At 37.9% G+C, this 23051-nt stretch overlaps 1 protein-coding gene across 6 annotated transcripts in view; it reads left to right on the top strand.

The window, feature by feature from the left end:
- LOC115210780 (multiple C2 and transmembrane domain-containing protein 1) overlaps nt 1–23051 on the top strand; it is a 357832-nt gene that overhangs the window by 270467 nt on the left and 64314 nt on the right. For all 6 annotated transcript variants that reach the window (XM_029779505.2, XM_029779504.2, XM_029779503.2 and 3 more), the window contains 2 exons: nt 18850–19072; nt 21434–21542. In XM_029779505.2, the coding sequence (XP_029635365.1) occupies nt 18850–19072; nt 21434–21542 (332 nt within the window). The remainder of the gene's footprint in view (nt 1–18849; nt 19073–21433; nt 21543–23051) is intronic.

Here is a 23051-nt window from a genome sequence, read left to right as displayed (position 1 = left end):
GTTAACAGTTTCAGAAAAACTTAAACCACTTTTGTTGAGATAGCTGAAATGAGTGAGTGTGTGTGTGTGTGTGTGTAAACACATGCACATATACAAGCACTCCCCCTCTCTTTCTCTCACACACACAGGCACACATACAAGTGCTCACACACATGCACACATTCACACACACATGCACACATAGAAACACTTACACACATAGAAACACTTACACACACACACACACACACACACATAGAAGCGCTTACACACACACTTTCTCTCTCTCTCTCTCTCACTTGTCTCACACTTTACTTGAATCAATTATTCCCCCCCCCCTGCAGAAATCTGGTTTAACCCTTTCGTTACTATATTTCTGACCAAATTACACCCCTCATGTGTTTCAATTAATTTCTAACGTAATCATAAATTTAGTCTGGTTTCATTAAACAACTATAACTTTTTTATTTATCGATATATTAATGTGATTTTTGGAAGATAATTTAATGAAATATTCTCAACCAATTCTATACTATAATTTTTGTCACAAAGTGACTCTAATTGCAGGTAGATACAGGTAAATTCAACAAAATATAAAATTATTAAAATTTTGTTCAAACATCGCTATAGAAAATGGGTTATTAGCTAATATTCAATTGGGTATACAACAAAATTTTACGATAGAATTTGTTATTCTGGGTAACTTTCTGATACCCATAATAATATTTATGGCAAAATAGGCCTTAATTTCATTTAAGGTTGTGGGAAACCACAAACTATCGTTTCTTTCACTTTGTTTATGTTTAGCGTAACAGTTCGTTTCTGCCGTAATGATTTCAAATGGGCTCATTCGAAAAAGTAAAAAGAAATAGTCTAAGGCTTTACTCTTCTGGGAAAGTCTGTGGCTTGGTCCAGTTTCTTCAGAAAAATCACCGAAAGAAACAGTTTTTAAATTTTCACTCCATTCAGGTGCCAATTCATTTTCTTTATCGCTGTCGGAGCTCTCGGATTCACTGTTTTCACTTTCGGAAAATGAAACATCAGATTCATTATCAAATACCACGTGCTTTTTTTTTTCAGTCATAGAGTTAGATTTATGAAGGTCTTCAGTAGAAAATCCTTCGAATTCTGACTCGCTGCTTGATATAATGAAATTCGTATCCATTTTTTGTCAGAATTACAAATTTTGAAAACACAATAGGAACAAATTTCGGAAAAAAATCTCCCAAAATTCACGGAATTAAAATTACACCTCGATTTTTGTACAAAACTGTAGTTGAACTGTTTACAAAGTATAATACGTGTTTTCACGAATGTACTAAAGAGATTTGCTCTGATATTCTCATTTAAATATGAATAGGTAAATTCAGGCGGCTTTGGGCAGTTTGGTCTCATTAACCAAAAATTTTTTCGGGCGGCTTTGGGCGGTTTGGTAACGAAAGGGTTAAACAATGTTGGGGAAACGAATCAGAACAAGGCATTATCACAATAATCCTCTCAGATAATACGATTCATTGACAAATAATGGATCCATTAGCTGATACGGAACGAAATAGATGAAATAAATTTTAAAATACAGAATCCACTTTGTAAACTGACAAAGCTGTTGGCATTAAATAACAAATCGTAACTACTTACATTTATTAACTTTATTGAGATAGAGATTTTTAAAAAAATAATAAATTGTAAATAAGGTTTTATTTCATTTTACTTTATTTAATTTGGAGATGTCCTTGCCATGTGAATGATTTGGTCTGAGACCACGTGTTGAAACTAAAATGATTGCAACATAGAGGATACGTATTTATTAGCCATTCAGAAACACACAAACATGGTGAGTTGGCAGAAACATCAGCACACCGGCAGAAATGCTTAGTGGTACTTCGTCTGTCTTTACGTTCCGAGTTCAAATTTCGCCAAGGTCGACTTTGCCTTTCATCCTTTTGGGGGTCAATAAATTAAGTACCAGTTATGCACTGGGGTTGATGTAATCAATTTAATCCCTTTTTATGTCCTTGTTTGTCCCCTCTGTTTAGCCCCTTGTGGGCAATAAATAAATAAGAAACACACAAACACTGTTAACTTCATGTAAACTTGTTTTGTTTGTAATATGGTGTCAAAATCTTTGTCACACGAACTGTGACCTGGTCACTGACAAGAAATGCAGTATAGCCTTGTCAGTAATCAGGTTGTAGTTTGTGCAAAGACAATTTTGACATCATCATCATCAACAGCATCAATATTTAGTGCCTGTTTTCCATGCTGGCATGAATTGGAACAACTTAACAGGAACAGGCAAGACCAGGGCCCGCACCAGGTTCCATATTCTATTTTGACTTGGTTTCTATGGTCAGATGTCCTTCCTAATGCTAACCATTTTACAAAATGTACAGGGTGCTTTTTATGTGGTACCATCACCAGTGCTTTTTACATGGCACCAACACCCATACCAATGTTTTGTATGTGGCACCTTGGTTTTAGGATCAAAATTCTGTTGTGGTGGGCAGGTCTTCTTGAGCACAGCAATGTACCACATATCTCGGTCCTCTGTCATCTTTGTAAAGTTCAGCGTTTTGAGTTCGGCCTTCAATACTTTGCCCCAAATGATAGATGTTTAAGTGAAGTTAACAGTCTTTGTGTATTTTGAATGGCTAACACGTCTCCCATCTTCAATAGCTAGAGGACAAAATTTGAAGGTATCTGCTCAACTTTACCTATTTAATCAGTATCATCTAGTATTATTACATAATGCAAATAAGGTGGCGATCTGACACAGAATCGTTAGCATGCTGGACAAAACACTTAACGGTATTTCGCCCATCTTTACATTCTGAGTTCAAATTCTGCCGAGGTAGATTTTCAATTTCATCCTTTCGAGGTCAATAAATTAAATACCAGTGAAACACTGGGGTCGATGTAATTGACAAGCCCTACTTCACCCCCAAATTTCAGGCCTTGTGCCTTTAGTAAAAAGGATTATTACATAATGCGGTAAAGAAATATGTGTTTGATATTTGTTATGTTTACACATACATATTTCAGTGAGCAAGAGGCAGACTTGGCACCGTTTAAATTGTCGCAGCCTTGACTGGTAAACAAGAGGCAGGTGGATTTCTTTTTTGTTTTTTTAAAAAATAAATAGGTTAATGAGTTGGAGAATTATAAATGATGTTTTGCTAGGTTCCTTTACATTCAAAGTTCAAATCCCAATTGGATTGTCTGTGCTTTCATCTTTGTAGATTCAATAAAGTAATTGCCTGTTACATACTAAGTTGGATTCAATTGTATATACATATATTCCATAAATTTTTGGCATTTGGCCCAAACTAAAAATCTATACTATCAAGTATGGATAGCATGAAACTGTACAGTGTGTGTGTGTGTGGTGTGTGTGTACATGTATACATGTGTGTGTGTTTGTGACTCATACCTCAACTTCTCTTCCTCCCACCCAGAACACACCAAGCTTTCCATCCCCTATTCCCAATTCCTCCGTCTACGTAGGCTCTGTAGTGACGACCATGACTTTGAGACTCAGTCTCAACGTATGGCTCACCACTTCACCCTACGTGGATACCCCCTCACCACTATCCACACCGCCCTTGCCAGAGCACGGTCCGTGGACCGTGTATCTGCTCTCTCCCCGAACCCGCCCTGTAGTCTCCCGCCTCCCTTTCCCCTCACTTACCACCCCACGACCCTACGTCTCCAACGCACCATTCTTCGAGCTTTCCGTCGTCTCCAGTCCGACCCGTCCACTTCACACCTCTTCCCTAACCGACCCTCCCCTCTTTCAAACGAGCCCACAACCTTCGAGACCTTTTGGTCCATAGCTCCTTCCCTGACCCTACCTCCCAACCGGCTCGTTCCCCTGCTCCCGCCCACGTTGCCGCACTTGCCCTTACCTCTCCAACACCACCCGCCTCACTAGCACCCACCATCGACCCTATCCCATCATCCACTCCTTCACCTGCACCTCCAGCAATATTATCTATTGCATCTCTTGCTCTCTCTGCAATCCTTGTACATCGGACAAAGGGACGCGCTTGGCTGACCGGTTCGCGGAACACTTTCGTGACATCCACCTTGCGAACGACACACGGTCTCACGCCATTTCCGCTCCACCGGTCACTCCTTGCAACACCTATCTGTGTTCGGTTTGTCCTACACAGAGGCCATCCGGATTCCCGTTTGTGCCGTGAACAGGATTAATCTTCTCTCTTCGCTCTATACGCCATTTGGTCTCAACTCCCCCCCCCTCCTCATCTAACCTCACCCCCCTCCTCACCTATCCTTTCTCCCCCGACCCTACTTCTTCAGTCCTTCATCCTTTCACCCCTACTCCCCTTCCCTTCTTCCCTCTTTCTCCCTCCCTCTTCCCCTTCCCTCTGCTCCCTCACTCCCTCTCTCCCCTTCTCTCTCCCCCTCTTTCCTCCTTATCCCCCTCATCCCCTTCCTTCTCCCCCATCCTCTCTCTCCCCCTTCTCCTCCCCCTCTTCTTCCCCTCCCCTTCTCTCCCCCTCTTCTCCCCCTACCCCTCTTTCCCCCCTCCCCCTCTTCCTCACTACACCACATGACTTTAACACATCACATCACATATGATGTGCCATACTAATACACACACCAACTAATACATACTAATACGTACTAATACATACTAGTACATACTATACTTACACCAACCCTATACATACACACGTCCAGACCCCGCATACGCACTTATACTCTCTCACACACACACACACACACACCTATACATACCAATACGTACTAATACATAACTAATACATACTAATACATACAAAAACACCAACCCCATACATACGCACGTCCAGACCAATCTTACGCACTAATACTCTCTCATACACACACACCACACACACACCCTTATACATACTAATACATACACCAACCCTATACATACACACATCCAGACCCCTCCCACGCACTTTTAGCTGGTCCTCAACCCTTTTATCAACCCTATTATCTCCCCTTATTTCGCTCTCGCGTCTCATGTTTGATCTTTGACCTCTGGCCGAAATCAGATCGCCATGTTGATTCGTTAGCTACTGCACGCATTTTTTTTCTCTCCTTCTTTCTGTGTTTTTCTCTCTCTGTGTATTTTCTGTTGAAGAGCGTAGGCTCGAAACGTTAAAGACTTGTTTTATTTATATTCCTGAGCGCCATACTAATACAATTGTTCGTTTGTTTTCCACCTGCCTTCGTCTTTTGTTTATTTTCATAAAGCTTCCCGTTATATATATATATATATATATTTATGTATATATACTCTTTTACTTGTTTCAGTCATTTGACTGTGGCCATGCTGAACACCGCCTTTAGTTGAGGAAATTGACCCCAGGACTTATTCTTTGTAAGCCTAGTACTTGCTCTATCGGTCTCTTTTGCCGAACTGCTAAGTTATGGGGGTGTAAACACATCAGCATCGGTTGTCAAGTAATGTGGGGGGGACAAACACACACACATATATATACATATATACGACGGGCTTCTTTCAGTTTCCGTCTACCAAATCCTCTCACAAGGCTTTGGTCAACCTGAGGATATAGTAGAAGACACTTGCTCAAGGTGCCAGGCAGCGGGACTGAACCCGGAACCATGTGGTTGGTAAGCAAGCTACTTACCACACAGCCACTCCTGCACTTATATATATATATATATATTTGTGATTATGCATCTGTGTGTTCACACACACTTGCACACTCCCCACCTCTCTTATATTCATTTTACTTGTTTCACTCTTTGGACTGTGGTTTTGCTGAGGTGCCACTTTGAAAGATTTAGTCACTGAAATCAACCTCCTTTTCTAAAGTCTATTACTTATTCTGTTGTTTTTCTTTTGATTAACCATTTAGTCAAAGTGAAGTAAACGAACCAGCATCTAAGTTCTGCTATTGGTTTGTTTACTTCCCTCTTATGAGATACAAATACAAATATACACATACACATGCACGACAACTTCTGCACTGTTCTCATTTACCAAATTCACGTAGAGCCATGGTAGCAGATGCTTACCCAAGGTGCCCTGGTGAGGAAATGAACCTCTAAACAATATGGTTGTGAAGTAAACATCTTAATTATATATATATATATATATATATATATATATGTATATATACAAGAAAAAAAGCAACAAGAATGGATTAGTTTTTCAGTACAATTGTTTCATACGAAGACCAGCTTTATTAAAAGCTGCAAATATTGCAGCAAATACAAGTGTCCCATACTCATCAGCCAAAACACATATGAGTTCTCCAAGCATCCTAGGGGGTGAGGCTACACTCATGAAGTATCGAAGATAGTTCTATAAAAGGCAAATTTAGATTGTAAGCAGACTTCCAAAAGTATGCATATATACTATATGTATATATACATACATGCAAGTTGACAGAAAACAGACTTTGTATTTGGCAGATGCTGAGAAGTAATAAATGTTCAGAGCACACTGGAAATTGTGGAGGCAAGGACAAGTGACTGAGCCCTTACCGTGCTTGAGAAGACCCATCAAGCCAGGTGAAATCATAGTCATGACTAATGCCAGTGTCATGTAACAGGCACCTATGCTGGTGGCATGTGAAAAGCTCCCTTCAAACGATGGGCTTGACAGAAGTGATAAGTGACTGAGACCTTTGGTGATATGCCATGCTTGAGAAGACTCATCAAGCCAAGTGAAATTGTGTTTGTGGCTGGTGTTAGTATCACATAACAGGCACCTGTGCTGGTGTCACATAAAATGCACCCTTTACACTCTTGGAGTGGCATTAGGAAGGCACCCAGCTGTAGAAACCATACCAAATCAGATCGGAACCTAGTGCAGCTCTCCAGCACCAGATTCAGTCAAACCATCTAACCCATGCCAGTATGGGAAGCAGACACTAAATAATGATGATGATGAAATACACAAGTGGATCCTCAGAGGTGGTAAATAGCTTCTGTTGCTTAAATGATCTCATTTGCAATGTTGGTGGATGTTCTGAAAGTCTGGTGGACAGTGTAAGAAGAGGCTGGGGAAAGTTCAGAAAGTTGCTGCCTCTGTTGATAACGAAAGGTTTCTGTCTCAGAATGAAAGGCAGATTGTTGATGCTTGTGTACAAACAGCAATGCTACATGATTTGAAACTTGGGTCAGAAATGCAGAGGACATGTGCAGATTAGAAGATATGAAGATAACATGCTCTGCTGGATGCTGCAGTGTCAGTGTGCATGCAAATATATTGAAAGAAAAGCTGGGGATGAGAGGAATCAGATAGAATGTGCAAGAGAGGAAATTGTGATGGTTTGGGAATGTGATGTGTATGGATGAGGGTGGCACATAAAAAGCACCATCCAAGCGTGGCCAATGCCAGCACCACCTTGACTGGCTTCTGTGCTGGTGGCACATAAAAAGCACCCACTACACTCACGGAGTGGTTGGTGTTAGGAAGGGCATCCAGCTGTAGAAACACTGCCAGATCAGACTGGAGCCTGGTGCAGCCTCCAGGCTTCCCAGACCCTGGTTGAACCGTCCAACCCATGCTAGCATGGAAAACGGACGTTAAATGATGATGATGATGATGTATTCCTGAGTTGGCCAGGACACCTTCTGTATTGCTGTCTTAAAGATTCTGATGAGCAACATTTTTTTAATATGACAGAAAATTCAAAACAAGCATTAAGTTCAACGGTTCAAAGCTTTTGCCGTTCAGTTTATTCCAGTTCCCTTACATCAAGAAGCAGATGATGGCATCTGTTAATTCGAGCCTCTTAGAACTATACAGGGGTTAAGAAAAGAATTACCTGTTAGGTAACATATGTCCGAAGGAACATTATAAATATGTGATTTTCACAAAGGCAATATTGATAATCTTGTCATCCAACCCATGCCAGCATGGAAAATAGACATTAAATAATGATGATGATGATGATGATAACAATTTGTTGCTTCTCTCATTTGACAACAAATATTGATAATATTTTTGAGATGATAAAAGATATAATATGTTTAAAGATAAATGACTAGCTTTAAATATTTTAATGAGGTTATATAAATGAGTGATAGACCATATATGTTGTCATTAACATGAAAGAGATGTGTCTAAGTAAAAGGTTATAAATATGATCAAAGAACACTGAGTTCATATTTCTAAACTGTAAAAGAACTTTTGCTGGTGTCAGTTCTTTTAGTGTGATGTGCTGTTGCATAGTTTATTTGTCATCTTAGTTTAAGACTAGAGAGAGAGTACAGCATTGAATAAGTTACACATTCAGATATATTGTGAAATTCTCCTAGCGAATTTCTAAAATGTGATCAATTGACGTCATAAGAGTGAAATTATCCCCTAAAGATAAGCAGTCGTGCCAGAAGTTGTATGAAAAACTGTTAATGTAAATACTGTCTGCTCTAAGCTAATATTGACGATTTCATTAAATCTTCAGTCATCCAATTATTGTAAGATTATTTAAGAGTATGTGGACTACATTGTAACCAAAAAGATTTCAGTTGTATTAGCCAGAAAAGCAAGCTACTGCATCAGTGAAACTGAAGTTATGAGCAAGCCGCTTTTAAAAATGTTTTTCTTTAGATCTAGATTTCATACCAAATATAGCTGCTTCACAATATGCTATTTCAGGAAGCAAAACACAACCAAATCATTCTGTTCTCTTTATTAATAATATTTCCAGTAAAGTTGAAAGAAATTGATTGAGTATTAAAAGTTGCCTGTTGTGTCTTCTTCTTTCTTTCTTGAGACAGCATTCACCCGGGGTGGGTTGAGCTGGCTTCATTCATCCTCAATGCTGCATCTCTCACAAACGCCGGCCAGACCTGGCGATTTGAGGCTAACGACCTGCATGATCTCCAACCACTCCTTATTCCAGCGGTGAACGCCATAGATATGGGGGCCTAGGTTGGGTTCCAGATCAGCCTTGACTGTTATCAGCCAGGTTTTTCATTGTCCACCACATCGCTTTCACCAACCCTGAAGGTTGTGTCCAAAGAATGTATTGCTTAGGATAAAGATTATCTGTGGAATTAGTACATAACTGTGTAGCCTCTGTTTCATGATGCTTAAATATTTCTTAATGAATGTCTCAGAACATATTTTGCTAAGCTCTCCTGTTTTTCTTTTTTCTCATTCTTGCTTGCATGGGTTAGACAAATATGTTGAGCCATTGTCTTACAGCTGGAAACCTTTCCTGATATTAATCCTTACTTGAATTTCAACTGAGGGATCACTTACCCCACACATCTTCAAAGGCATGAAGCACCTCGATGGTTTCTTGACAGAAGCAACTGAAAGCAATGCAGATCACTGCATTTTTGTATATGAGTGATTGTAGATAGATACACACACGCACACACACACACACACACACACACACACGTGGTGATTGCTTCATCTTGTCAGATGATAACCATCAACTATTTAGCCTGATTGTTCTGATTTGCTTTCATGCTTACACATGTGTGGATATGACATTTCATGCTACACGTCCATTACTGTAGGACCATAAAATACACAACAGATCAGGAAATGAAGCAATAATGAGACATCTGTACATCAACGGGTTTAAATGACAAAAGCTTGTATAATACTTTTGCCACTCTCTTGGCTGTCGTAGCAGGTTCCAGTCACAAGCATTGGAAGATGATTGATACAATTTTTACTGCAAGTTTTATGTCAAAATATCTTTCCCCTAGAAGTGCTGCCTTCCTTGTGACTTTCACAAAAATAAAGGGAGCTGCCTCTACCCCTAGGAAATCTATTTAACTCATGTATGGTTCCTTGACAGGTACTACTGTTCCATGTCAGAATGGACCTAGGAGTAATGTATTTGAGGGGTAAATCATACACACGCACGCTCGCACACACACACATACGAATGATGGTCCTTTGGTTCTCCACTCCCAAATTCAGTCACAAAGCTTTGGTTGGTCCAAGGTTATAGTAAAAAGCACTTTCCAAATGTGTTGTAGAATGGAACTGAATCCAGAAACCTTGTGGCTGAAAAGCGAACTCCTCAACCACACAGTGATGTGATTTCTGCATACCATATCCCAAGAGCAAAAGAACATTAAAATAACTGTTGCAGGAATCATTGAATTCTGACAATGACAAATGTTTTTACGATAATGAAGTCAGTGCTGCTGATACAAATTATCAATAACCTAACGAGGAAACAGAGGAACCAGAAACTGTTTAAAAGCAGATTTATTTTATGCAATTATTGGAGATTTCAATAATTATTGGCAATATCAAGGCCTTGTATTTGTAGCAGCTTTAAGTGGTTTGTAGCTTGAAATATTACATGTATAATATTAGCCAAATATATATATATATATATGTATATGTATATATATATATATATATATATATTATATATATATATATATATGTTGTGTGTGTGTGTGTATGAATGTATATATAATCTGAGGATGGCACAAGACTGTTTCTTTACTATATGTAGCGATTGTGTCTTTGTACTTTGAAGAAGTGTCTATGTCATGTTGTCATTGAAAGCTATTCTTACAGTCTCTGCTCATAGAAGCTGTACAAGTCTGGAATGATGTGTTTAGGGTGTATATTGATGATGCTTGTATGCAAAATGTTCAGGAAGATCGAAGTATGGTATTATCGGCATAACTGTGAGTATTGTATCTTGGAGGTGGTTATAGTGAAAATAAGAAAAATGAAATTCATGATGCTAATACCTTTGTTAATAGCTAAAAGAAGGCTGTTTGAAGTTAATGTAAGAAATATGATTATGCCTCATAGTTAGACCAGAACGTTCGATATAGAAAATCTGCAGAGGCTGAAGAGAAATTTAAAGAGCTTCACATGATGGATTTGTAACATCAATCTGTATGAAGAGCAGAATACAAATGAATTTGGAGATTGACTAGGCATTAAAAGTATCAGCCTGTGTATACAGGAGAAATGAGTGTGCTGGTATGAACATGTAATATACATAAAGAGACATGGAATTCATCATCATCATCATCATCATTTAGCATGTTTTCTATGCTGGCATAGGTTAGATGGTCTGACTGGAACGTGTAAACTGCACCAGGCTCAAGTCTATTTTGGCTTGGTTTCTGTGGCTGGATGCCCTTTCTAATGCCCACCACTCCCCAGTGTATAGTGGATTACTTTTATGTGTCACCAGCATGGGTACCTTTTACATGTCACTTGAACAGGTGCCATTTACATACCTCTGGCACAGGTGCCTTTTACATATCTCGGGCATGTCAAAGGTACCGCCACAACTACAATTTAACTTAGCTTCATGTATCTTCTCAAGCACTGCTATCACCAAAGGTTTTGATCACTTGTCATCACCTCCATGAGACTCAACATCCAAAGATCATACCTCACCACTTTGTCCCATGTCTTCCTGGGTCTACCTCTTCCACAGTTTCCTTCCATTCTAAATGGAAATGTTTAGTTCATGCCAGTAGAAAGTATTTTTAGCTGAAGAGAAATAAAAACATGAGAAGTGGTACGGTTAAATTTCAGGATATGGGTCTCACACATGACATGATAAAAAAAAATATGTAAAGATGTGCATGTTTGTTTGTTTACATTTGTGATTCTCCATAAAACACCCATAAAATTATCAACCATCTTACAAACAATAACACTGAGCACCTTTTCAAACTCTACCCGTCTAACACCTGTGGACATATTTACAAAGTCATAAAACAGCACACCTCCCATGACTTTCGGAAACATTTTTTCACGCTAAGAGTTGCTGAAGTATGGAACAAACTGCCGGCATCAGTTGTTACTTGTCGGAGCACTGCATCCTTCAAAACTTCCATACTTCCTGAGATTCGCCAACACTACACCTGATTTTCTCCCCTCCATACACACACAAGTATGTATTTGACTCATACACTGTTCACTTCCCAGACATTTGTACATTACTGCATATGGTTTATATGCACTTTTGACAAGTTGTGGTGCACCTGAGCACTGTATACAATAATTTCATTATTATTATTATTATAAAGTCACTGGGATGCAAGTAGTGACAGTGTAGTTATTTCTCCTGTCAACAAATCATTCATTGAAATCGTCCTTTTGAAGCTGTGTTATAAGAGCCCCTTGCTTGAGAAACAGGTAATGGTTAGCAACAGGAAGGGCATTCGGCTGTAAAATGATGCCTCAATAATATTCTTCTTCTAGGCCTATGTTATCATGGAAAGACAAATGTGAAACAAATAAATGTATACAGTCAACCCATCCAGCACATCACAACACAGCAAAATAGATGTTATAATGATGCTTAAAATAGATATTAAAATTCCTCTAAAATTACTCAATGTCAAAGAAAGCCAAGCTAACAAAGTATTTAGTACAGTAGATGGTGGGGTTGGTTGTGGAGAGGAATACGGTACAACCCACATCAACATATCATTTGTATCACTCAAATTGTAATGAAGCCGACATAATGATTATTTTGCAACAGAGGACAACTTCAAATTAGAACTGTTTAACCAGAGAATAACAAACGCAGATTCATAAATCAGCTTCTAATTGTAGTCCATCATGTGCTAACAAAATAAAATTGGTCATCTAAAGATACTGAATTACATGATAATTATCCGAGGATCTTGAATGAATTATGACTTGTTTTAGTAGTAGTAGTAGTAGTAGTAGTAGTAGTAGTAGTAGTAGTAGTAGTAGTAGTACATCAAGAAGCAAGTAGCAGTAGTGGTGGCAGTAGCACCGGCAGCAGTATAGAGATGCAGATATATTGCATCTGGTATAAGAAAACCTTCTTGTGTTCTATAATGGGAAGCAGTCTATTTTCTGACACTAATATTGATTTTTTCCTTTAACCTTGACACACGACCACACATTTTCTGGAAGGGTTTCATCAGTTAAATTGCCACTAAGTACTTGACTGGTACTCTATTTTCATTGACCCGGGAAGGATGAAAGATAAAGTTCCCTTGGCCAGAGTTGAACCCAGAGTGTAACTAGATATTAGTTTCAAATTTTGGCTCAAGGCCAGCAATTTTGGGGGTAGTGAGTAAGTCGATTACATCAACCCTAGTGCTCCACTGGTACTCATTTTATCAACCCCAAAAGAATGAAAGGTAAGGTGCACCTCGGTAGGATTTGAACTCAGAACATAAAGAGGGATGATATGCTGCATGAGTGTAAGGTATTAGCTTTATTGCATTGCAGTGCTAAGTCTCTTTCCTTTTTTACTTAATGACTTTTGAGACCAACTAAGATTAACTTTAGTTTTCATGGTACAGGAGTGGCTGTGTGGTACGAAACTTGCTTATCAACAACATGGTTCCGGGTTCTGTCCCACTGCGTGGCACCTTGGGCAAGTGTCTTCTACTATAGTTTTGGGCCGACCAAAGCCTTGTGAGTGGATTTGGTAGATGGAAACTGAAAGGAGCCTGTCGTGTATATGTATATATATATATATATATATATATGTGTGTGTGTGTGTGTGTGTCTGTGTTTTTCCCCCCAACATCGCTTGACAACCGATGCTGGATGTGTTTACGTCCCCGTGACTTAGCGGTTCGGCAAAAGAGACCGATAGAATAAGTACTAGGCTTACAAAGAATAAGTCCTGAGGTTGATTTGCTTGACTAAAGGCGGTGCTCCAGCATGGCCACAGACAAATGACTGAAAGAAGTAAAGGAACAAAGGAAAAAATCCTCTTGTGATGAAAAATATATAGTGCTAAGAATTGTATTAGAAGCAGATTAGGGGAGCACTTCGTCGGTTTCGACGACGAGCGTCCCAGCAGATACGATCAACGGAACAGCTTGCTTGTGAAATTAACGTGTAAGTGGCTGAGCACTCCACAAACACATGTACCCTTAACATAGTTCTCGGGGAGATTCAGCGTGTCACAGAGAGTGAAAAGGCTGGCCCTTTGAAATACAGGTACTACTCATTTTTTTCCAGCTGAGTGGACTGGAGCAACGTGAAGTAAAGTGCCTTGCTCAAGGACACAACACGCCACCAGGAATTGAACTCACGACCTTACGATCGTGAGCCGAATGCCCCTAACCACTGAGCCATGCGCCTTCATAGAAGCAGATTAATAAATTATTTAACCTCCAACACCACTGAATGTACGGCTAGTTTTGTGCTTAAGAAGTTTGCTTTTCAATTATATGGTTTCAGGTTCAGTGCAATTATGTGGCACCCTGGACAAGTGTCTTCTACTATAGCCCTGGGCCAACCAATGCCCTGTGAATGAATTTAGCCTGCAGGAACTGTGGATTAACCAGTCATATACATACATATTTATTAGATAATAATTATCAGCAACAGAAACAGTATTCTTTCCTACTCTAGGCACAAGGCCTGAAATTTTGGGGGAGGGGAGCAGTCGATTAGATCGACCCCAGTATGCAACTGGTACTTAATTTATCAATCCCAAAAGGATGAAAGGCAAAGTTGACCTCGGCGGACTTTGAACTCAGAACGTAAAGACAAACGAAATACTTCTAAGCATTTTGCTCGGTGTGCTAATGTTTCTTATTTCTTTATTGCCCATAACAGGCTAAACATAGAGGGGACAAACACAGACAGACAAAGGGTTTAAGTCAATTACATTGACCCCAGTGTGTAACTGGTACTTAATTTATTGACCCCGAAAGGATGAAAGGCAATGTTGACCTCGGCGGAATTTGAACTCAGAACGTAACGGCAGACAAAATGCCGTTAAGCATTTAGCCCGGTGCACTAACGTTTCTGCCAGCTCACCGCCTTCCAACAGAAACAATATTAATACTGAAAGGTGATATTTATCTCCACTTAAAAGTGGATTTTGTGATAGTGTCTACCATTGGCAAGGCCAGAGTAGGTCTAAATATTGTGATCTAATAGTCTCAGCAGTGTCAATAGTGGATGATTCATCTCCTCACTAGCAATGTAAATAAGAGTGCTTATATGCACAAAAAACCTGAGTTACTCTCATGGTAACTATCACAGTATTTTGTGTTCTAACACATCTACTTTTAAGTGCAGATAAAATTACTTTTTATTTGTGAGTGTGTGTGTGTGTGTGCATATGTATATATATATATATATATATATATATATATGTGTGTGTGTGTGTGTCTTTGTGCTTGTTGTTCCCACCACTTGACAACCAGTGTTGATTTGTTTAAATTTCTATAACTCTAGTTTGGCAAAGAGGCCAATAGAATAAGTATCAAACTTTAAAAAGTAAAACATAAATACCTTCAAAGCGGTGCCCCAGCATGGCCTCAGATTCTAATGATTGAATCAAAGTAAAAGATTAAAGATTAAATATTTAGCATGAATAACTTATGTATGAAATGGGTTGTGATTGTTAATGTATAAAATAGATTGGGATTTTATATGTAAATTTGGGATTTTTGTATGCAGAAATTATTCATAAGTACCTTACAGTAAACTATGAAGATAAGTTAACTTCTGAAAAAGTTCTATTGATTTTAGCTAAATCAAAACATTGCCTCTTAGAATACGTCTTAATACTTTAAGACTAAAAAACATTTCCATTTGTTCTTATGAAAATTTTACATCTCTTAGATAAAAATAAAAAAAGAACTTTGTAGTACCAAGTAATACATTTAAAATTTGATAGTATTGTTGATTTTATTTTTAAAATATTCACATAGGCACAGGAGTGGCTGTGTGGTAAGAAGAAGGCAGTGAGCTGGCAGAAACGTTTGCACGCCAGGCAAAATGCTGAGCAGTATTTCGTCAGCCGCTATGTTCTGAGTTCAAATTCCGCCAAGGTTGACTTTGCTTTCATCCTTTCAGGGTCGATAAATTAAATACCAGTTACACACTGGGGTCAATATAATCTACTTAATCTGTTTGTCTGTCCTTGTTTGTCCTCTCTGTGTTTAGCCCCTTGTGGGTAGTAAAGAAATAGGTATTTTGTCTGCCGTTACATTCTGAGTTCAAATTCCACCAAGGTCGACTTTGCCTTTCATCCTTTCAGGGTCGATAAATTAAGTACCAGTTACGCACTGGGGTCGATGTAATCGACTTAATCCCTTTGTCTGTCCCTTCTATGTTTAGCCCCTTGTGGGCAATAAAGAAATAAGAAGCTTACTTCCCAACCACATAGTTCCAGGTTTAGTCTCGTTGTGTGGCACCTTGACCAGGTATCTTCTACTATAGTCTCAGGTTAATCAAAGTCTTTTTAGTGGATTTGGTTGACACAAACTGAAAGGCATCCACTGTATGTGTGTGTGTGTGTCCCATAATTTAGCAGTTTGCTATAAGAGACTGCTAGAGTAAGTACCAAGCTTTAAAAAATAAGAACTTGGGTTGATTCATGTGACTAAAAATTCTTCAGGGGGTTGTCCCAGCCTGGCCGCAGTCTAATGACTGAAGCAAGTAAAAGATAAAAGGATAAAAATTTTAAATATTTTTTTTCTATTTAATGTGTTTCGTTCACTTTAACAAAACTTAAGAAGTTTTAGGGAGAACATTGAGGTAAAAACTCAATGACAGAGTAACAGAATGATGAAATTAACTGACTGCTTTCATCTTGTGACAGCTAGATCATCAGTGTCCAAAAAACAGCAGTGAGATGTACATCACCAGGATGAACAAAAAGATGTTGTAGACTTTGGACCACTTGGCACAAAATCTCTCAGGACCTACAGGCTATCAACTGATGCTGGGAAAACCCCCAACATGCAAATGATCTAAAACTCTGGAAGAAAACTGCTTAAGGGTGGACTAACTAAATTAAACTAAAAAAGAAGAAATTGAGAAGTGTTAATTCAGTAAATACTAATCTGAAACTGTGGAGTCGTGGAAATAAAGCTTAACGACAGACTGCTGGACTAAATGCTTCATAGTTCTATGTTTGGTACCTTAGAATTCTGAGTGGTGTATTTTGAAGTAAAGGCTCAATGTTAGACTCCTTGAACAAATTGCGTATGTCACCAAATTGAGTGCATTACAGTTTTCTAATTGAATCCTACCTAATTTTATATTTTGTTAATTAGAATCAGTGAAATATTTGAAATAATTCCGCTGTCTGTCTGTTGCTCAGCTGCGATTTTGGAATGGAGAATTGGAATTCTTTATTTTCTCTGTATCTTCTGATCAAGCTGATCTGTAACAAAAGAACCATTTGAATGCTTTGAGGTCTACATCATCTCCAGCTTATCCCTTTGGTGGCTTTTGTCAGTTATAATTAAGGATGCTTATGGCAACAAAGGATCACACCCCTGGTGCTGATCCATAAAATTTAAACTACCATATATAGGTGCAGGAGTGGTTGTGTGGTAAGTAGCTTGTTTACCAACCACATGGTTCCGGGTTCAGTCCCACTGCGTGGCACCTTGGGCAAGTGTCTTCTACTATAGCCTCGGGCCCACCAAAGCCTTGTGAGTGGATTTGGTAGACAGAAACTGAAAGAAGCCCATCGTATATATGTATATATATATATGCATGTGTGTGTCTGTGTTTGTCCCCCTAGCATTGCTTGACAACCGATGCTTGGGTGATAATGTCCCCGTTACTTAGCAGTTCGGCAAAAGAGACCGTTAGAATAAGTACTGGGCTTACAAAAAAATAAGTCCCGGGGTCGAGTTGCTCGACTAAAGGCGGTGCTCCAGCATGGCCGCAGTCAAATGACTGAAACAAGTAAAAGAGTAAAGAGTAATATATGGTCATGTAACATTTCTGTTATCTCTCCTGCTCTGTTATTCATGTTTTGTTCATTTTGTCAAAGTTTGAACTTAGAATAATAATTCTTTGGAAAAGATGGTTATTTATAAAAATAGGAAGGGCATCCAGCCGTAGAAACATTGCCAGATAAGACCGGAGCCTGGTGCAGCCTTCTGGCTTCCCAGATCCCCGGTCAAACTGTCCAACCCATGCTAGCATGGAGAACGGACGTTAAACGATGATGATGATGATGATGATGATGAATTCAAATCTAAGCCATTGAAATCTATCATTGCATTGAGTTTGATACTCTTACTGTTAAATTATTGTCTCTCTATAACTTTTCATTTGACTTTTTCTGCTTTTATTTATTTATTTTTTTGATTACAGAAGGGGGAAAAATCAACAAAGAAAAAGCAAGCTAAAATATTTAAAGGTTCATTAGAATTACATAAGCTTAACACTTTAAAAGATTTTCCATCAGTGTTAATAACTCTTCTTAGAAAATAAGACATAATTAAACTCATTTGTTCAATAATGTTGCAAAAAACTTGGAGAATTAGACGTGAATGTGATAACAGATCAAAAATAAAAAAAAAAAAACCAACAAAAGACATGCAGTTGAAATTAGTTTAGGTACCATGAAAATTAGTAGATTACATTAGTCATTGTTTCAGTTGGGAGTACATATGTATTAATATACTTGTACCTTTCTACTTTAATCCTTTTGTTACCATATTTCTGTTGAAATACACTGCTTTTGTATCAATTAATTTTGAAGATAATGAAGAATTTTGTAAAATAACTTGTTTGGAACATAAATGAACATAAATGTTTGAAAGTTTAAATTTGCATCATTTTGACCCTTTTGTTATCATGTTTCTGTTGTTTCAATTAATTTTGAAAATTATGCAGTTAGTAAGATAACCTTGTCATTAATAAGCTGGTGTTTGAAACAAACAACCATGAAATTTTTTTGGAATGTTTTGATTTAGACCACTTTAAAAATTTTAAATTGTATCATAGAACAAGCAGCAATCTCAGGCAAGTTGGAACCAAAAGGGTTAATCAGCATGCTGAAGATATAGAATTATTGTTTGTTATTTCATTATTGATTTATATTTTGATAAAAAATATTAAAAAATTTTTTTTTATTGAATTTACATTAAACATAATAATAGAGCAACAATATTTTCTGTTTTCAGGAACAAGTGATCCATATGTCAAATTCAAAATTGATAGTAAACTACTTCATAAAAGCCGAATAATATATAAAAACCTTAATCCTCGTTGGGAAGAGAAATTTACAATCCCAGTTGAAGATGTTTTAAAGCCACTTAGTATAAAGGTATTTGACTATGATCGAGCCATGCATGATGACTCGATGGGGTCAGCCACTATCGACCTTACCACATTGGAACCTAATGTGTAAGTTGCAATTTCCTTATCCAATACTTTGTTTCATTTGCTTATTCATTTGCCGATCAATATTGTACGTCAGTTTAAGGCAGCAAGCTGCAAGATTCATTACTGCACCAAGCAAAATGTTTAGCAGCATTTCGTCCATCTTTATGTTTTGAGTTCAAGTTCTGTTGAGGTCACCTTTGCCTTTCATCCATACAGGGTCAATAAAATAAGTATCAGTTGAGTGCTGGGGTCAATGTAATCGATTTATTCTCCCCTTCAAAATTATTTGCCTTGTGCCAAAATTTAAAATCAATATTGTACATCTGGTTAAAGTGGTGAGCTACCAGAATCATTAGCACATTTAAGGCGGCGAGCTGGCAGAAACGTTGGCACACCGAGCAAAATTCTTAGTGATATTTCATCTGCCGCTACGTTCTGAGTTCAAATTCCGCCAAGGTCGACTTTGCCTTTCATCCTTTCAACATCGATTAAATAAGTACCAGTTGTGCACTGGGGTCAATATAATCGACTTAATCCCTTTCTCTGTCGTGGTTTGTCCCCTCTGTGTGTAGCCCCTTGTGGGTAGTAAAGAAATAAGAATCATAACCACACTGGACAAAAATGCTTAGCGGCATTTTTTACGACCTTATGTTTCTGAATAAAGGGGTCAATTTTGTCTTTCATCCTGTTGGGGTTGATAAAATATGTACCTTGCAATTGATGGTCTTGTGCTACAATTTGAAAACCAATTTTGTACATCAGTTTTCCTGAGCTATCGTTTTATAAACTAGAATATTTACTTGGATGTAGAATCTCTACTGGCTCAAGTATTGACTTATCAGAGGAACAATCAAGGTTTTGTACAATTCAATACATTGTTTTATATTACAGATATTTATTAAAATTGTAGTCTGCCTAGATACACGTCACCAGTGCAGGGGAAGCCATGGTTTGCAACTGTATATTGTTCAACAGCTTAGTATCATTAAGGTATCATTTATTACTCAGTATTGCTGAGTTCAGATCTTTGTTAATATAGCTTGAGCAGTGATGTTACTGTGGGCTTCTTGAAGATGATTTTTTTTTTCCTTACCTAGATTACAACTTAAGTTTTTTGTCATCAGAATTGTAAACTGCCTTGAATTATTCCCAAATAGTATCAAACTAACCCCATAAGGTTGCAAAGTCAGTTCTATAACCACATAGCTATACCTTAATTCTCCTTTACTCTTCATAAAATGTTTGATTTCCATGATGTAAATGAAAGGAAAAAAAGAGAAATTTCACAGAAACCTATTGGCTGTGAAATAGGACCAGAATAAACTCTCTCTCTCCCTCTTTCTCTTTTTTTGTTTTTGGTCTGATTAACTTGAGCAAGCAGAGTTATGCACCTTACTCAGGTGTTCAATTCAATGCTCTATTTATGACAATGTGATCCCACACTTTAACGTGATAGCCATTGCACAATGACTAAAAGATTTCCAGAAAAATCTAATAAAGATTTTGTTGTCTTGGGAAGGTTATTACGCCAACGATAAACACATGCACTGGTTCCATTTCACTTCTGTTGTTGTTGTTATCATTAGTTAACCAATTAACCAATTGATTGCTTGATTAATTGGTTGGTTCGTCAATCACAGACCCGAAGCAGACCTGGGGTAGAGAGGACATGTCATTGATGAGGTTACAAATGATGGCAAAAGGACTTTGATGACCTTAACTGACTAATTGGTTGATTAAATGATTAATCAAATAAAAAAATTAGTTAATTCATCATCATCTCATCATCATCATCATCATTTAATGTCCGTTTTCTGTGTTGGTATTGGTTAGAATGTTTGACAGGAACTGGCTAACCAGATAGATACATCAGGCTCTGGTTTGTCTGTTATGGCATGATTTATATGGCTGGATGTCCTTCTTAATGACCACCACTTTACAGAGTAAATTGGATTCTTCTTACATGGTACTGGCATGTGTACTTTTGTATGACACTAGCACAGGTACTTTTTACATGGCACAGGCCCAGATGTTTTTTGTGTGGCACCGGCACAAGTGCTTTTTACATGGCACCAGCATGAGTGCTTTTCATGTGACACTGGCATAGGTTCTTTTTATGTGGTACTGAAATGGTTAAATATTAACTAATTGATTAATAATAGCAAAAGAAGTGTAATAGAACCAGTGCATGTGTTTACTGTTGGCATAATGACCCTTCCAGGCTACATCAAAATATGTTTCAACACAAAAAATCTTGAAAACCAAAATACTAAAACAAAATCTAATATAGATACTGACCCATCTAAATCATGTTATATAAAACTTATGACAAAAAAAAAAAAAATCTTAAAGTTTCATTTTCTGCCATTTATTTTTTTTCAGGACTGAGGAAATGAAAGTTATGTTATCTGAAAAAGGAAAATCAACTTATATGGGCTACATTATATTACAATTGACTCTCACCCCTAAGACTCAGACAGATAAAGAAAATGTAAGTAATTGCCTTTTTTTAATGTAAACTTTGGCACCAACATGATTCCAGAATTATTCCCTTTTCACCACAATCAGAAAATAGAAAATATATATTTTAAAATTTCCTGAAAAATACTGCCATAAACATAGGTTCTAGACGTAACCGTATCTTAGCTACTTAATGCCATGGCAACATAAGTATAGAACAAGCAAAGTTGATGGGGTGAGTAAATAGCACATTCTGCTTAGAGAGTTTTATTGTCTGCAGCTTGGAAATATGACAGACAAGGAAAAGAGATTTTGCGTATGCCAAAGTGAATGTTACTTTTATTAAATAATAAATGTTTACCAAGCATTTTCCATGTTGTTTCATTTATGTGTGAATATAAATGCAGAAACACCCACACAGATGGAAAAAAAATTACAATGTTAATATTCTTCAAAGGACCTTACCTTCTATTCTTTATTCTCTCACTTATTTCCATCATTGGACTGTGGCCTTGCTGGAGCATTACTTTGAAAGGTCTAGTCAAACAAATTAGTCCCAGTACTTGGTACTTATTTATTGCAAATTCAGCTAAATTATGGAGATGTAAACAAACCAACACTGGTTATCAAGTGGTGAGGAGCAAACACAAACAAATACACATATACATTTACTCTTTTGCTCTCTATTACTCTTTTACTTGTTTCAGTCATTTGACTGCGGCCATGCTGGAGCACTGCCTTTAGTCGAGGAAATCGACCCCAGGACTTATTCTTTGTAAGCCTAGTACTTATTTTATTGGTCTCTTTTGCCAAACCGCTAAGTTACAGAGATGTAAACACACCAGCATCGGTTGTCAAGCGATGTTTGTGGGACAAAGACAGACACACAAACACACATACATATATATATACATATACATATATACGACAGGCTTCTTTCAGTTTCCGTCTACCAAATCCACTCACAAGGCTTTGGTTGACCTGAGGCTATAGTAGAAGACACTTGCCCAAGGTGCCACGCAGTGGGATTGAACCCAGAACCATGTGGTTGGAAAGCAAGCTACTTACCACATTGAATCTTACAGGCAAGATCCACAAAAAATGTACTCCACCCAGTGAGAGATAAATATCATTTAATATAGACAATATTTAAGGCAGGAAGCTGGCAAAATTGTTAGCATAACAAGCAAAATGCTTAGCAGCATTTTGTCCATCTTCATGTTCTGACTTCAAATTCTGCTGAGGTTGACTTTGCCTTTCATCCTTTCGGTGTTAATAAAATAAGTACCAGTTAAACACTGGGGTTGATGTAATTGACTAACCCATTTCCCTGAACTTGCTGGCCATCAGCCAAAATTTGAAATCAGTATGTACAGTATTTATATAAGAGCTATACACATGGCCATGTGGTAAGTAGCTTGCCTACTGACCACATAGTTCCTTGCATAAGGTGTCATGCATATACATGCATACACAACAGGCTTCTTTCAGTTTCCATCTCACAAAGCTTTGGTTGGCTCAAAATTATAGCAAGAGATAC

Source organism: Octopus sinensis, linkage group LG4 (assembly GCF_006345805.1).
Source record: "Octopus sinensis linkage group LG4, ASM634580v1, whole genome shotgun sequence".
Taxonomy (NCBI): domain Eukaryota; kingdom Metazoa; phylum Mollusca; class Cephalopoda; order Octopoda; family Octopodidae; genus Octopus; species Octopus sinensis.
Note: the sequence above shows the minus strand (reverse complement) of the source record. Positions and strands in the feature narration are given on the sequence as shown.